This window comes from Malaclemys terrapin, chromosome 10 (assembly GCF_027887155.1).
Source record: "Malaclemys terrapin pileata isolate rMalTer1 chromosome 10, rMalTer1.hap1, whole genome shotgun sequence".
NCBI classification, from domain to species: domain Eukaryota; kingdom Metazoa; phylum Chordata; order Testudines; family Emydidae; genus Malaclemys; species Malaclemys terrapin.
In genome coordinates, this window is record NC_071514.1 from 35814487 (window position 1) to 35830201 (window position 15715).

Genomic DNA, 15715 nt, shown 5'->3' on the forward strand with positions numbered 1-15715 from the left:
GGTGTTTCCCTACTCACGCCCGCCGGTTCCGACGTGGTCTCTGAACCTAGTCCTAAATAGACTCATGAGTCCTCCCTTTGAGCCCCTGGCCACTTGCTCCCTCACGCACCTCTCGTGGAAGGTGGCGTTTCTCGTGGCCATCACGTCGGCCAGAAGGGTATCAGAATTGAGGGCCCTCTCGTCGGAACCACCCTATACGGTGTTCCATAAAGATAAGGTGCAACTTAGGCCGCACCCCAAATTCCTCCCAAAGGTGGTGTCACAGTTTCACATGGGCAAGACATTGCCTCCCGGTGTTTTTCCCAAAACCCCATACGGACCCTCACCACCGCAGCCTACATACCCTGGATGTCCGAAGGGCGTTGGCATTTTACCTGGAGCGGACCAGGTCGTTCCGCAGAACACCCCAGCTGTTCATTGCGATTGCGGAACGTATGAAAGGCTTGCCTATCTCGACACAGCGCTTGTCGGCATGGATTGTGCATTGCATACGCACTTGTTATGAGCTCACCAATGTTCCGGCCCCGGATATCCGGGCCCATTCGACTAGAGCCCAAGCATCCTCAATGGCCTACTTGGCGCAGGTCCCGATCCAGGAGATCTGTAAGGCAGCCACCTGGTCGTCCATACACACGTTCACAGCCCATTACGCGATCCATCATCAGACCAGAGAGGACGCGATGGTCGGCCGGGCTGTGTTACAGTCAGTTGTACCTTGACTCCTACCCTCCTCCAATGGTAAGCTTGGGAATCACCTAATGTGTAATGGACGTGAACAATCACTCGAAGAAGAAAGAACGGTTACTTACCTTCTGTAACTGTTGTTCTTCGAGATGTGTTGTTCACGTCCATTACACTTCCCACCCTCCTTCCCCTCTGTCGGAGTCTCCGGCAAGAAGGAACCGGAGGGGTCGGGTCGGCAGGGATATATATACCCTGGAGCGGGGCGCCGCTCTGGCGGGAAGGTGGGGGCCCCGCCGGCCCGACGGGAGCCGCTAAGGGAAAAAGTTTCCGACGTCCGTGCACGTGGTGCGCGCACACCTAATGTGTAATGGACGTGAACAACACATCTCGAAGAACAACAGTTACAGAAGGTAAGTAACCGTTCTTTTTGGGTTTTTTTTATATATTCGTATTTGGAATGAATAGAAGATATGTATATTCACAGCCATTTTCATTCTTTTTTCCTGCAAAATTCTGACTCCTTTCCTGGCCTGGGCACCTCTCTCACATATCTACCAAGCTCTCTCTGATTAATTATATTTTTAGACAGGCAGAATAATATTTTGGTGTATTTTACAAGCCACACATCTATGTTTTAATCCTCATCTTGCATGTAAAGTACATTTTAATCTGAGTTCTGCACTGCCACAGGCAGAATGGCGCCCTAACTTTTGTGTGAGTGAAATTACACTAATTTTTAATTTTAATTCGATCTTTTAAAAACACCAACATGAGAAAAAATGTGAAAGATGCTGTTGGAATTTTCATAGGAATTTATCACTGTTTCATGGTATGTTCAGTTATTATTCCTCTTTTCTAGCTAAATAGAAAACCTTACGCTGTTTGCTTAATAGCAAAAGTGGGTGCAGACATTTTCCTCCCTGCACTCAGACTCTCTGGGACTTTAAAATGAGAAAATGCTCCTTTGCTGTGAAGAGAGAGAAAAGCAGCCCAGGAGCATGTAGGGGTTAATTGTCTTATTAATTCAAGGAGATTTCTGAATGAGTGTCATGCAAATTATAATAAATTGCTGTCTTTTTCTTAATATTTCTTGTTAGACTATTTTGAGAATTGTGGTTCTCGGTATATGGGATTATATTGAAAACAAAATAGAGGTAAGTAAAAGTACCACAACCAACACTGTTTGTATTTCTGCATGGCAAAGTAAGAATAATTAACTGTTTCTGCAGTATACTTTAGCTATAGGAATTGATGCATTTACACTCTCAGAGATTTATGCATGTTACTCCCTGCACACAAAGGTGAAATTAGATGCAAATTAAAACACTGTCCACAGTGGGAAGTATCAGACCGATGCTGGTTAGAACAGTGTTTTAAACACATTAGTTTCTTTCACAGTTTTAGTGTGATTTTGCTGACTGGTGTGGACAAGAATTTCTTTTTGAGAACCATGTGAGTCAAACTGTGATTATATAATCCCTGGTGACATTATAATGATAACAGAGTCTGAGGATCTGGTTAACAATATGATTGAGAGTTGTAGTGTAGATGAGGCCTAACCATGTTTCCATAATCAAGTTAAAACTAGAGCTGTTAGGAAAATTTTCATCAAAAAGAGTTTTTGTTGGAAAATGCTGCTTTAACAACACCAAACATTTTCACTAAATCATATAGATTTCAACAAAAATTCATTTATGGAAAAAACTTCAAAAATGTTGAAACGTCACATTTTAATATGTTCAGAACTAAAATTTTAGATTGTTGTTGTTGTTGTTTCAAAAAGACTTTTTGTTTAAAAAAAATTATTTGGCTTTTCCTCCCAATCCAGGGTGGAAAAAAAAATCAAAATCTCAAAATTTCCATGGGGGAGAAAATCAGTTTTCCAACTGGTTCTAGTAAAAACTCTGAAAGTCCAAGTATATAGCCCATTTATCGGGACATTAAGTATCGTCTGCAATACAGTTTTTAACTGTGTTGCTAACCCACTCCCCATACTTGATTCTGGCTGTAGTATAGACAAGGCATAGACTGATCCCCCACCATACAAATAATCTGTCACATAGTTTTATAACAGACAACGAACTCCTGTCCATACTTGTCAAGGAGACCATGGCTGGAACCTGCTAGCAATAATTGTGTTCAGGTGTGTTTGTAGCTATTATGGTTCTGACCAAGAGTAGATAAGGCCTTAATGTACATAACTAACAAAATGATAATTGCTTAAGAATTTACACAGCTAAAGTGCAGCAGTAGTTAGTGTACATTATAATTTCAGTAATTGGTAGGATTGCTGTGATAGAAACAGGGATTAAATGGAACGTAGAGCTAATAAACTAAATGCTGTACGGGAGAGGACAGGAAATTTGTTTTTCATTACATATAAAGCCACATTTAGAAGTGTGAAAATCTTCCATAACTAAACCTCAAACCATTTATCTGGCTTGCATATTCTAAGTGAGACATACAGTATGGGTTGGAAGCCAGGTGGTACTTGATGTTATCCAGCAAAACATCAATTTCAACAGTGTTATATTCTAGCATCCTCCAGATGGTGCCAGTGAGGATTACGACTTGTTATTTGCGTCTTTCCAGTGGATTGTGTTTATGTTCAGTTCTTGTTGCATGTTGCTTATAGTAGGGTACGTCCTGTTTCCCTGTGCAAACCATGAGTAAATGGGCCTTATACTGGGACTTTTCACAGGGGCTGGGGGGCACAGAATTCTGCCTTATGCCTTTCCAGGATGCGGTGGGCCAGCCCAAGCATTATTATTAGCATTGACCTCAATTCCATTTTCTCTGCTTTGCTAATGATCCCAGCCTTGACATGCCATTTGTCCACTTCTCCAACAAACCTTTCCATGGCTTCTCCCACATTGCCTCCCACACATGGAATTGCCCTTCCTGAGTTGATTCCCTGTGGCCACTAACCTCTCCTTATTCAGATCTCTCCTGAAGATCCACGTTTGCCAGGACACCTACAGGAAGTTAGCCAGCTAATAATCACAGTCATGGAGTCCTTGGGGATAGTCTTTATATCTCTGACAAACACAGAACACCCCAGCATTGAATTACTAGGATGTGGTCAAGTGCCACCTGGTCACTTTACTTGTTTGTTGTTCCCCTTTACTCCACCTCTTTCTCCCTGCATCTTTTTAAAATGCAAGTTCTTTCAGGCAGGGACTGTGTCCTCTTTTGTGTTTGTACAGCACCTAGTGGCTGGTAATAAATATCAATAATAATACAGCTCCTGGGTTGTAATAGCATTACATCTACATAGATATTTTGGCCAGTGGAGTAGTTGGAGACCTTCCTGGCCATGGCTCCCCCTCACCTCTAAAACTGCAGATGAAGTCACTAAGAAATTCTGCTTCACAGCATGCAGAGGATGCAGCTTTTTTGTGGCCTGCTCACCTCACCTTGAAACACACACACAGTTTATCATAACTGCACCACTTTTGTTCATTAAGAGCCTTCCAAGATCACTAAGGAGGGTGGGAGGATTTGTGACCCTTAGAAAGGGTTTGAAAATGCTATTCATTAAAAATCTTTCTCATTTTAGGTATTTGATGGTGCTGTAATAATTTTATCCTTGGCTCCAATGGTGGCCTCTACAGTGGCAAATGGCCCAAGCAGTCCTTGGGATGCCATCAGTCTCATTATCACTCTGAGAATTTGGAGAGTTAAGAGAATTATTGATGGTAAGTGGTGATTAAACTTGCTGTCTTGAGAATTGGTTGGTTGGTTAAGAAAAGGATTGTAGCCCTTGGAATTGCTTTTAGAGAATATCTATATTGTTCTCCTTCCTCTAAATTTTAAAAGCAATGAACAGGTATTTAGTGTTGTGACTACCACTGGTGGGTAAGAATAGGAATTAATTCCATGGCTTCTTTATGAATCCTTCTTCCAGCATCCTCTATCTTGAGCCATTCTACTTTCAGTTTCTGCCTCTGGTATAACTTTGTATCTGATTCCTCATACTTTCTTTGCATCTTGGAGGTTCCCCACTGAAAATTTTCCACAAATCTGTCTCTGCTATTAATTTGAGCATAATTAGCTGTGTGCCAGGGCTGTTTTGCCCAGGATTCCAGGACACAGCTCCATTGGGAAGCACTTGGAGAGAGGTAAGCAGCTTGAAGAATCAAGACTGCAGAGAACAGGAGCAGTGTCTGAGCATGGAAACAAGAATTCAAGGAAGGGGCTATTAGCATAGGTGGAGGGCAGTCAGATCTATTATCAAACTGTTTTGCTATCAGTGTATGGGATTCCAGGATGCAGGGAAGAGGAATGCAAAATGAATGAGGCCAAGGCAGGATCACTTTGCTTCTATGAGAGAAAGAGCGTGTCACAGTGGCATTTGTGTTCTAGATACAATAACTCCTCACTTAATGTTGTAGTTATGTTACTGAAAAATGCAACTTTAAATGAAACAATGTTAAACTAATCCAATTTTCCCATAAGATTTAATGTAAATGCAGGGGGTTAGGTTCCAAGGAAATTTTTTTGGGACAGACAAAAGGCATTATATACGGTACAGTACTGTACTGTACTGTGGTTGGGAAGTGCCCCTGGCTTACCCCACACAGGCACAGCCCACTGCAGGCAAGGACACTAGGAAGCACCTTTTCAGCAGCAGCAGCAGCTTCCCTGGAGAAGAACAGGCTCAGACTTTGCCAGGAATGCTCCAGGCCCTCCTCTTCCTGTCCCTGCTCCACTCCGGCCCACCTCTTCCCATCCCCACTACACCTCCTCTCCGGAGCACGCCATATCCCCCTCCCCCCCCCGAAAGTCCTAAGCACCACCAAACAGCTGTTTGGCGGCGCTTAGGACTTTCTGGGAGGGAGGGGGAGGAGCGGAGATGCAGTGCTTCCCCGTTCCTGCCCCTCCCTCCCAGAAAGTCCTAAGCACTGCCAAACAGCTGTTTGATGGTGGGGGAAGCACTGGGAGGGAGGGGGAGGAGGCGGAGAAGGAACTTGTGCAATGCTCCCTTGTAAAGTCGCTGCTCTGCCACAGAATCTTACAAGCAGGCAGCCAAACAACGTTATAAGGGAGCATTGCACAACTTTAAACAATCATGTTCCCTAATTGAGCAGGGACATAACATTGAAACAACATTAAGCGGGATGACATTAAATGAGGAGTTACTGTACTGAGGACTCCCAAATTCCAAAGGGAGGGAGTGCAGCCCTGTATGGTGAAGTACTGAGATCAGAGTTCAGGATCTGGTTCAGGTTGTGAAGAACATCAAGAAAAACAGTAAAATTTGCATAGTCATCCTGAACAAAGTGAGCTGGCCTTAACTGTGACTCGGTGAAGATTTTCAAAGGCATAAATGGCAAGTAGGCGCCCATCTCCTATTGAAAGTCAAAGGGAGTTAGGTGCCTAAATACTGTTTGTACCTTTGAAACTCTCGCCCTTAGTCTAGATATTTCCCTCATATAGATATTTCTTGCAGTTGTATTTAGGAGTCGATGTTAAAATGCGTAGGGTCTGGAATAGCTCTTCTCCTAGAAGCTGGTGCACAGCCACACTTTTCAAATGTTATTGGGACATGCAGAATACAAAACAGAAAACATTCTTAACCAGCCAGTTAGAGGATCTTTGATAAGTGCAGGAATAGATCTACATTAGTGCAAATGCATTTCAGCTCTAGTTTTGCCTGCAACTCAAGTGATGGTTCGCAGCTGGGGATCTAACATCCAGGGTTCAAACCCTGCTGATGACCCACACCGGGGGTCCTTGTGGTTGCAGGTGATCAAATTCCTTCTCCAAAAGAAATACTATAGTTCAATCACAAATTGTTAGGTTTCATGGAGCAATTACTGAGTGAAATCCTATGGTCTGTGTTACACAGAAAGTCAGATCGGATGATCGTGATGATTTGTAACATCTCCTCTGATAAGCTAAACTGCTGCTGAATTTCTTCAAGCACTTGTCTGTTTTTTCCAGCATATGTGCTGCCAGTGAAAGTGGAGATGGAGATGGTGATTCACCAATATGAGAAGGCAAAGGTCATTCAAGATGAGCAGCTGGAAAGGCTAACCCAGATCTGCCAAGAACAAGGGGTAAAAATTCCATTATATTTTTATTTACATGTTGTCTTCACTGGAACGGGAACAATGAATTTTAGTTCATGGAAATGTTTCTTTTGATCAGGGCCGGCTCTGGCTTTTTTGCCGCCCCAGGCAAAAAAGCCTCCCGCCCCTCCCCCGCCCCCCCGCCGCCCCCTGCAGGGAGTGCAGCAGGGGAGGGCAGCAAGCCCGCCGCGGCTCCGCTCATCCCGGCGGCTGGAGCGCCGCAGGGAGGGCGGCGAGCCCAGTCGCGGCCCCGCTCTCGGGCCGGAGTGCCGCGCCGCACCGTGCTGCCCCCCTCCAGGTGCCGCCCCAAGCACATGCTTGATGGGCTGGTTCCTGGAGCCAGCCCTGCTTTTGATCTGAGGTTTGGTGAAAGCTTTATTTTCACAAAAGCTAAATTCTGGGATATATTTGGCTTGATGGTGCCCAGGAGAAAGCATTTCAGAAGGAAGCCTGTCATCCTTACTCAGGGAAATCTCCCATTCACTGGGAGTTTTAGTTGTGCAGAAAACACAGGGTCAGTTGTCGAGAGATGATAGGCTCATTTCTGGCACTCAGTCCACGCCAGGCTGAAGCAAGAGCCTGGAAGGGCACCACCCAAGCACAAGACAAAGGAAGACATACAGCCTAGAGGGATGGCAAAGTATCAGAAAACTAGAACAAAGCCCTACAAATGCTCCCTTGCATGTATGGTTAAATACTGTCAAAACCTAGCATCCGTAGCCTGTGCTGTAATGGTTAGTATACCCGTATATCCAACAAAAAGAAATGTTGCATTGCTCGATGGAGTAAATCCATGGAAACAGAATAGGGTCTCTCCTAGCTTCGAGGTGGCATCGGCTACAGTAAAAAATATATACTAAAGAAAAATGACAGCATACTAATCTCCTTTGTTTTCATATCTTGTATTCCTGCCAAACAAATGTCTCAGCTGTATATTATGAGGTAAATGCACTAATTTGCTGCAACACAAGACATTGACACAAGAACTGCATCCTCCCTTCATAAACTGACAGCTTCATAAGCGAGTGGAGAATAAGCTGTCAGCATTATAATAGTCACATTGACACTGTATGTAGTATGTAATTGAGAAAACATATCTTAATGTTCTTTAACATCTAAAATTCTGTCCAGCTTCCGAACACCTGCTTTTACACCATTATTAACATTTTTAACTTTTGAAATGCAGACCTCTTCTTGGAGCTTGCTGTCTTGAAAGTTTGTGTTTGTATTTTTGAGCTAACGATGTGGATTTTGGACAGGAAAGTTCCAATAAAAAGAGGTTCCCCTACGATGGTAACATCTGGAAAAGACACATGCAAAGAGGAAAAAGCAGTATTCTTAAGTTTCAAAGCATCATATATAGATAGTGAGAGATTAAAAATATGGGGCAGATCCGTAGCCAGAGTAATTTCCTTAGATCCATCTGAGGATTTGCCCCATAGATCTGTGTGTCTGTGTGTAAGGGTTAGTTCTGAGCTGCTTATTCAGGCAAAACTCTCAGTGAATTTTCGCATGAGTTAGGAGCTCAGGTTTAGTCTAAAGAATCTGGACAAGAGAGAAACAGGCGGACTAAAACCTGAGTACTGTTCCATGCAGTCTCCCCAGAATCATAGAATGTTTCTATGCTCCCCCTATCATCTCCATCCCTGAGGTTATTGCAGATTAGAAGGCGAAAAAAATGCACTCGCAATGACATGTTTTCCGAGCTCATGCAGTCCTCCTGCACTGATAGAGCACAGCTTAATGCATGAAGATATTCAGTGGCAGAGGCCAGGAAAGAATTAAGTGAGCACGAAGAGCAGAGGCAGGACGCAATGCTGAGGCTAATGGAGGAGCAAATGGCCATGATGAAGCGTCTGTTGGGGAAGCAAACGGACATGATGAAGCGTCTCGTCCATTGGAGCTGCAGGAAAGCCAGCAAGAGCACAGACCCCCGCTGCATCCACTGTATAACCGCCTCCCCTCCTCCCCATGTTCCATAGCCTCCTCACCCACATACCCTAGAACGTAGGGGGGGAGGCTCCGGGCACCCAGCCACTCCACTCCAGAAGATGGCCCAAGCAACAGAAGGCTGTCATTCAAACAGTTTGATTTTTAGTGTGGCTACAATAAGCAATGTGGCCTTGTCCTTCCCTCCTCCCTTACCCCACCCGGGTTACCTTGTCTGTTATCTTTTTTTTTTTTAAGAAAGAATGCATGATTTCAAAACAATAGTTACTTTATTTCAAAAGGGGGAGGGTGGTTGGCTTACAGGAAATTAAAATCAACAAATGGGGTGGGTTTGCATCAAGGAGAAACACACACAACTGTCACACCGAAACCTGGCCAGTCATGATACTGGTTTTCAAAGCCTCGCTGATGCGCAGCGCACCTTGCTATGCTCTTCTAATCGCACTGGTGTCTGGCTGCTCAAAATCGGACGCCAGGCGATTTGCCTCAACCTCCCACCCTGCCATAAACGTCTCCCCCTTACTCTCACAGATATTATGGAGCACACAGCAAGCAGCAATAACAATGGGAACGTTGCTTGCGCTGAGGTTTGACCAACAGCACCAGTGAGCTTTTAAACATCCAAAGGCATATTCTACCACCATTCTGCACTTGCTCAGCCTATAGTTGAACTGCTCCTTACTACTGTCCAGGCTTCATGAACTGATCCCCAAGCAGGAGAGCAGAGTTGTAGCGGAAGCGGTGGACGAGGATGGTTAGCAGTTCCACTGCACCGTCTGCTGCCAGCAGCGCCCAGGAGGACCAGAACGGATACCCTGAGCTCGTCGCTGGGGAGCAAGAGAGCAGAGTTGCAGCAGAAGCGGTGGAGCCGTACACCATGCCCTGGAGGTTGCTAGGAGCCGGGCAGGGAAGACGTTCCCAGAACCCCCAGCCAAGCTACATGTCCGACGAGGATGGTTAGCAGTCCTACTGCACCGTCTGCTGCGAAGGCAAGGAGCTGCTGCTGTGTAGCAATGCCAGCTGCTGCAGGTGCTTCTGTGTCAAATGCTTGGAGGTCCGTGTAGGGCAAGGTACCTCGGCCAAGGCAAAAGAGCAAGAGCCCTGGAACTGTTACATGTGTCAACCACAGAAGTGCTATGGAGTGTTACAGCGCCGCCCAGACTGGAATGTACAGCTGCAAGACTTCACCAGCAACAAAGGAGAGGAATATGATGCACCTAAAATCTAAAAAGGCCCGCACATTTTCCAGAGTCACTACCCTTGATAACAGAACATAAGTGATTGCATTGGCTACTTGGATCACAGCAGCCCCCACAGTAGACTTGCCCACAACAGCAACAGTGATGTTGAGCTGAGTGGGCTCCATGCTTGCTGTGGTATGGCGTTTGCATGGATAACCCAGGAAAAAAGGCGCAAAACGATTGTTTGCCATTGCTTTCACGGAGGGAGGGGTGACTGACGACATGTACCCAAAACCACCTGCGACAATGTTTTTGCCCCATCAGGCATTGGGAGCTTAACCCAGAATTCCAATGGGCGGCGGAGACTGTGGGAACTGTGGGGTAGCTACCCACAGTGCACCGCTCTGTAAATCGATGCTAGCCACGGTAGTGAGGACGCACTCCACCGAATTAATGCGCTTAGTGTGGACATACACAATCGACTGTATAAAATCGATTTCTAAAAATCAAATTCTATAAAATCGACCTAATTTCGTAGTGTAGACATACCGTAAGACTGAAAGTCAAGGTAGAAAGGAGACTGGGACAGAAAACCTCTGGGGTGAGAGGAAGGAAGTGGGGGAAGTGGAGAGAGACAGTGATTTTATAGATATGACATATTCTGTTTTAAAGAAAGTAAAATGGACAGATCACATTCTACCACATTGCACATAACATAGTAAGTTGTGTGTGCAATTTATCTTTTGTAAATATGTTATAGAATAGATCATAGAGCAGATGTAGCAGTGAAGTCTGTTTTTAAAAAATTAACAAACAGAAAATATACATCTGAATATTGACTTGCTTTTTTAATTACATTTATTTTTATGGGCGGAAGTTTAAAGGGGAAAGGGAGATTGGCAGATGATCAGGTATCACATCTATAAAATGCATATCCATTCTGGAATGACGTAAGAGACATACATTTGCAAATATAAAAAACTCTTTCCAGATGTTGAATTTTGGCTGGTCATACATTTGAAAGTCAGAATATATTTTATGAATTAAAGTACCATGCACTACTATTTTGACTTTTACAGTGTCCCACTGAAATTGTTTGAATTTCTGGTATTTTATTCAGTCCACACATGTTAGAAAAGCTACAATTAAAAAGAGAAGGCAGTCAAGGTAGAAAGTATTAAAAATACTGACATGACATAACTGCATTAGAACTCACAATAATAAGTATTTATAAAATGGACTGGGTTAATCTATGCCCATTGTAATTTTGTAGTAAATATTATAACAAACACACTAAGTTGCAGGTGAAACAGTTTTATTAGACTGCCTTAAAATAAAAAATGAATCCAAAGCTTTCATTAATGTGCAAATTCCAATCAAGAAAGGTGTAGCTGTATCTTTGGTGTCAACTGTGAGGGAATTTCTATCCCACTAACAGTTCTGGTCATAGGTCATCAGTTTATGAACTTTCTTGCGTAACTTCCTGCTTAAGAATGCTTCAGCTTATGATCCAACCAAGACTGCAAATACAGTCATATCACAAGAGCTGCTTTTCTGTCAAACCATGTAGCACTGGGTTTTTCATCATTATTAAAACCATAACTATGGAAGCTAAGATTTTTTTTTAACTTAGTAATTTGTAAAACAGCTGCTAGTTTAATGGCATGGCTATTTAGCTGGTAAAATTACCTATCAGAGAAATAACTTATGTTATCCTTTTGCAATAACTTTAATTTATTTCTAACTACCAGTCATTTTCCTAGTGAATGGCAGGCAGCCAAGGTCATCCTGTGTTTCATTCTGACCATAAATCATTAGTTTGCAACTGTTTCCTGATTTTTATTGTTACCAACAATGGCTAAACTAATGGAAATAAACATTGGATTGTATCCCAGTGGCAGATGAGTTTTAGGGCAGGGCATTCTGTACAGACAGCACTAATAGAATTGAGCAAAATTAATGCTAGTGCATTAGACATGAGCTAGCTTCTGGCTAAAGTGTTCATTGATCTCTCCAAGGCTCTGTCAATCATACTCCGTTGCTGGACTATTAAAGAGAAGTACCATATGATTCACTGCTAATTCTGTCCCTTCTTTATTCTTATATGAGTGTTATACAACAATAGACTGGATGGATGGCACTCTTTATAAATCCAGTCAGATAATGGCAGATGTTCCCTAGAGTTCCATATTGGTCTCTGTCATTTTGTCTGTTTATAAATAATTACCTAGTGCTTTGCATTAAGTGGGGATATGCATTGTAATGCACTCTAATTCTTACTCTTTTGTTTGCAGCCAAAGCATCACTAATTGTGTTATAGCAGCATGTACAACTAATTTTGCAAAAGGCAAGTTAGTTTAATTCTCCCAACAATGTAGTAACGCGCTTTACCTCCAAAATGTGCAATCTAGGTATGACTCCCTTTGTTAAATCCTTCAGAATGATTGGATAGTTTCAAAGGCCAATCAGAATTTGAAAGCAATTTCTCTTAAATCAGTGTAACTATCAACCAAATCACAGGCTTAAAAAATATTAAGAATCTTGAGACATTTAATGTTCTGGCTTAGAATCTGCTCAGCCAATGACATAATTGTTCAGTTACTATAGGCTGAAATGGTAAGAAATACTATGCCCAGTATCACACCAGAAAAAGAGTTCATAACAGAAGAAAGGAGTTGCCTAATCTCACAGAAAATGGCTTCAAACCCCTTTTCCTCAATAATGAGAGCACTAACGCTTCAGTCATGCACAAGACATTGATTTTACACACCTCAGCACATATAAATATGAAACCCATCCTTACTATAGCAAATCATATTTTAAATAATAGTGGAGACATAACAGATTATCCACATTGAGTGAGTTTAAGTTTGGCCAGTCTCCCTTTTACCTGTTTCAAAAGAGGCATATGACCCAAGTCCTATGAAAGTTCCAGAGGTACAGCTGAAAAAAGTCCTGCAAGTTTTGACTCTCAGACAGTGGGACAACAAGATAGATTCTACCAGGTCTAGAACGAATTGTAATCTACCTTGTATTTTCTGAAGTTACTGGAAACATGGTTCCTTTCTGAAATTACTGGAAGCCTGGTTCCTTTTAGATAAAAGTTTTTCTTAGATGATAAGTTGTTTGGAGCGGGAACCATGTTTTCTAGTGTGGGATTCCCCTACCCCACCCCAGCACTTAGGACAATAGGAGTCTGTTCTTGATTGCGGCCTTTGGATTCTACCACAATATAACTAGTTAAAACAATAAGCTGGTTTTACAACATACCTGGTTAAAGCAAGCCCAAAAATTAAGACATTTTGGAAAGCTGTTGGAGACTCCATAAGGGAGATAACAGGGTGTCAACTGTCAGATAACCCCTTAGTATTTATATTAACTTGTCTTGAAAACTCTGTATCTTATAAAAGCCATAAAGAATTGATCATTCCCAGTTGTTGTTACAATTAGTACAGTAAAGTGGTGGAAGAGGAGTGACTGCCCTCTAAATCTATTGAGTGGTATCAAAAAGTATGGGAAATTGTGATACTAGAATACTTATCCCATCAAGGCAAAGGTTTAGAGGGGAGAAGCAAAAAAGATAATTACTTACAAATCTGATGGAAATTTTTGGAGTGTCCTGGAAGATAGTCATCACCCGCCATCATGCCTGATAGTTTGAGAACTTTCTTTGAAAACAAAGGAAGGGAGAAACCCCTTAATAGTCAGTCACTCAAAATTAAGATAAAATAAGGAAGATAGATAGGAACCATCTCACTACTAGTCATAACCTTTATTTTTATTGGCTTGTTTATACTAGATAAACCTATTTTAATAAATCCTATAGCAGTATTCCAGCATCTTAAATGTCTTCTCTTAAGTATAAAACACAACAAAAAATTAAGTTATGTAATCTCTCTAGATGAATAATTGGATGTAACTAATTTTAAAATGATCTTTTGGGTAGATCCCATTTGTGAGCTAAAATGATTAGAAGATGTCATGTCTCATCCTTTATTTTTCCCTAAATATTTTAATAAATATCCATTTGTTTTTCATAGCAGTATTAGTTTATAATATCACTAAATGGTGATCTTCCCCCTCCCTTCTTTTCAAACATGCTAACTTAAATTAATAGATTTGTTTTGTAAACATTTTTAACAGAATTTCATGTATCTTATTTACGGTTGTCAGTAATCAGTTTAAGGGTTTGCATCTCAGTTGGCCAAACTGTATAGATTACCTTACATAAATAATGGACAAAGTGGGAGTGTCATAAAGATCATTAATACAACACACTCACTCTTCTGCCCTGGGGGTAGAAAAGCTGTAGCAAACAAATGGTAGCATTTTATGCCCACTTTCCACTGATGTAAATGACTGCACAAGTTTCATGGCAGTGATGAATGGGAAGTTAGATGCTGACAGTTCCAAATGCGGGGGGGAGGGAAGGGTGAGCCTACCTCAACTCTTTATAGCTGGGTGGGTTTCAGTAAGTGTGAGATTCATCAGTATTTCTGCTATTAACTTCTACATTTCTGTGTCCTGTTGCTCAACACACATGCATTCCATTGAAGTAAATAGAACTATGCTGATTTACACTAGCTAAGAATCTGGTCCTCTAAGTGCATTCCTTTAACAGTCACTCTGATCCTCCATGTTCGTCTTTAGCCCAGCTGAACCAGCATAGAGGTAAGAGTGAAAACAGGCCAAACAACCAGATCATATTTGCAAAGACCAATAAAAAGGGATTCACATATTGTTGGGGAAGTGTATAAGGCTTGTGTATGCTTCTCATGCCTCAAAAACAGGGGAGGGAAACTTTCCACACTACCTGAGACATCAAGTACAGATTTCTAAGGCAGATAAAACTAGATGCTTTGCAGAAATACATAGGTGCACACTTCAGCAGGGCTGGCAATGTGGTGTGTGGTTTTGTCCTTTGGCCATAAGATGGCAGTAAAGCCACTTCTATTATTTTACTTTATCGTCAATATTGCACTGTTCACCTGAATTACTGTTCTTCACTATCTTTGTGACTCCAGTTTCACTCACCAGTCAGAATATTTATCTTCAGCTAAGATATGAATTTTTCCAATTTAGGTTATAAAGATTTGCTTTGAGGAAGTGGAATTGTCTAGTGATTAGAGCACAGAAGTGGGAGTCTGGAGATCTGGTTTCTGTTTACATTTCTGCCACAGATTTGTTGTGTGACCTTGGGTCAGTTTCTGTGCCTCAGTTTCCCCATGTTGTTTACTTATTGTACATAGTTTAATCTGTTTGCTTTCTGAAAGAACTCAAATTAAAGTTGGCTTTTGTTTTCCAGTCAATCATGAACAAGATTAAAAGAAAAAGAACAGCAATGCCATTGTAAATGTTCCTCATAATCTGTTTCTTGCCTATGATTTGTGTGTTTATTTTAAAGATGAAATTTTGCGAGATTTTATTTTATTATTTTAGTTCATGTTCTTCTAAAGATTCAGTATTGAAAGTTGAAATTCTCTGTTATCCACCTGCTCATTGTAGTATCTAAGCTGGAAAACAGAGATCAGGGGATTGGTAATGAAATGTAAAATCTTTCTATAAATCTATCTATAAATTGCTGGTTCGTATCTGGCCCAAACTGGCATTTATGAAAAGTCATTATCACCATCTGGCTTTTGAAGTAGGAAGCTATTGTGAAAGGAGTTGGTGGTCCCTGTCCTGTTCTTTTTTCGGCCATGTCTACACTTACAAGCTGTACCGAAGCAGCTGTGCCACTGTAAGATTGCTCGTGCGGCTGCTGTATGCCAACGGGCGAGAGCGCTCCCATCGACACCATAAAACCAGCTCAATGAGCAGCGATAG

The 15715-nt window shown here is 42.0% G+C and overlaps 1 protein-coding gene across 6 annotated transcripts in view; it reads left to right on the top strand.

The window, feature by feature from the left end:
* Positions 1 to 15715, top strand: part of TMEM266 (transmembrane protein 266) — a 120019-nt gene that overhangs the window by 76899 nt on the left and 27405 nt on the right. For 5 of the 6 annotated variants that reach the window (XM_054041512.1, XM_054041513.1, XM_054041514.1 and 2 more), the window contains 3 exons: positions 1782 to 1838; positions 4244 to 4382; positions 6631 to 6746. In XM_054041512.1, coding sequence (XP_053897487.1) covers positions 1782 to 1838; positions 4244 to 4382; positions 6631 to 6746 — 312 coding nt within the window. The remainder of the gene's footprint in view (positions 1 to 1781; positions 1839 to 4243; positions 4383 to 6630; positions 6747 to 15715) is intronic. The other variant, XM_054041515.1, reaches the window with a different exon arrangement.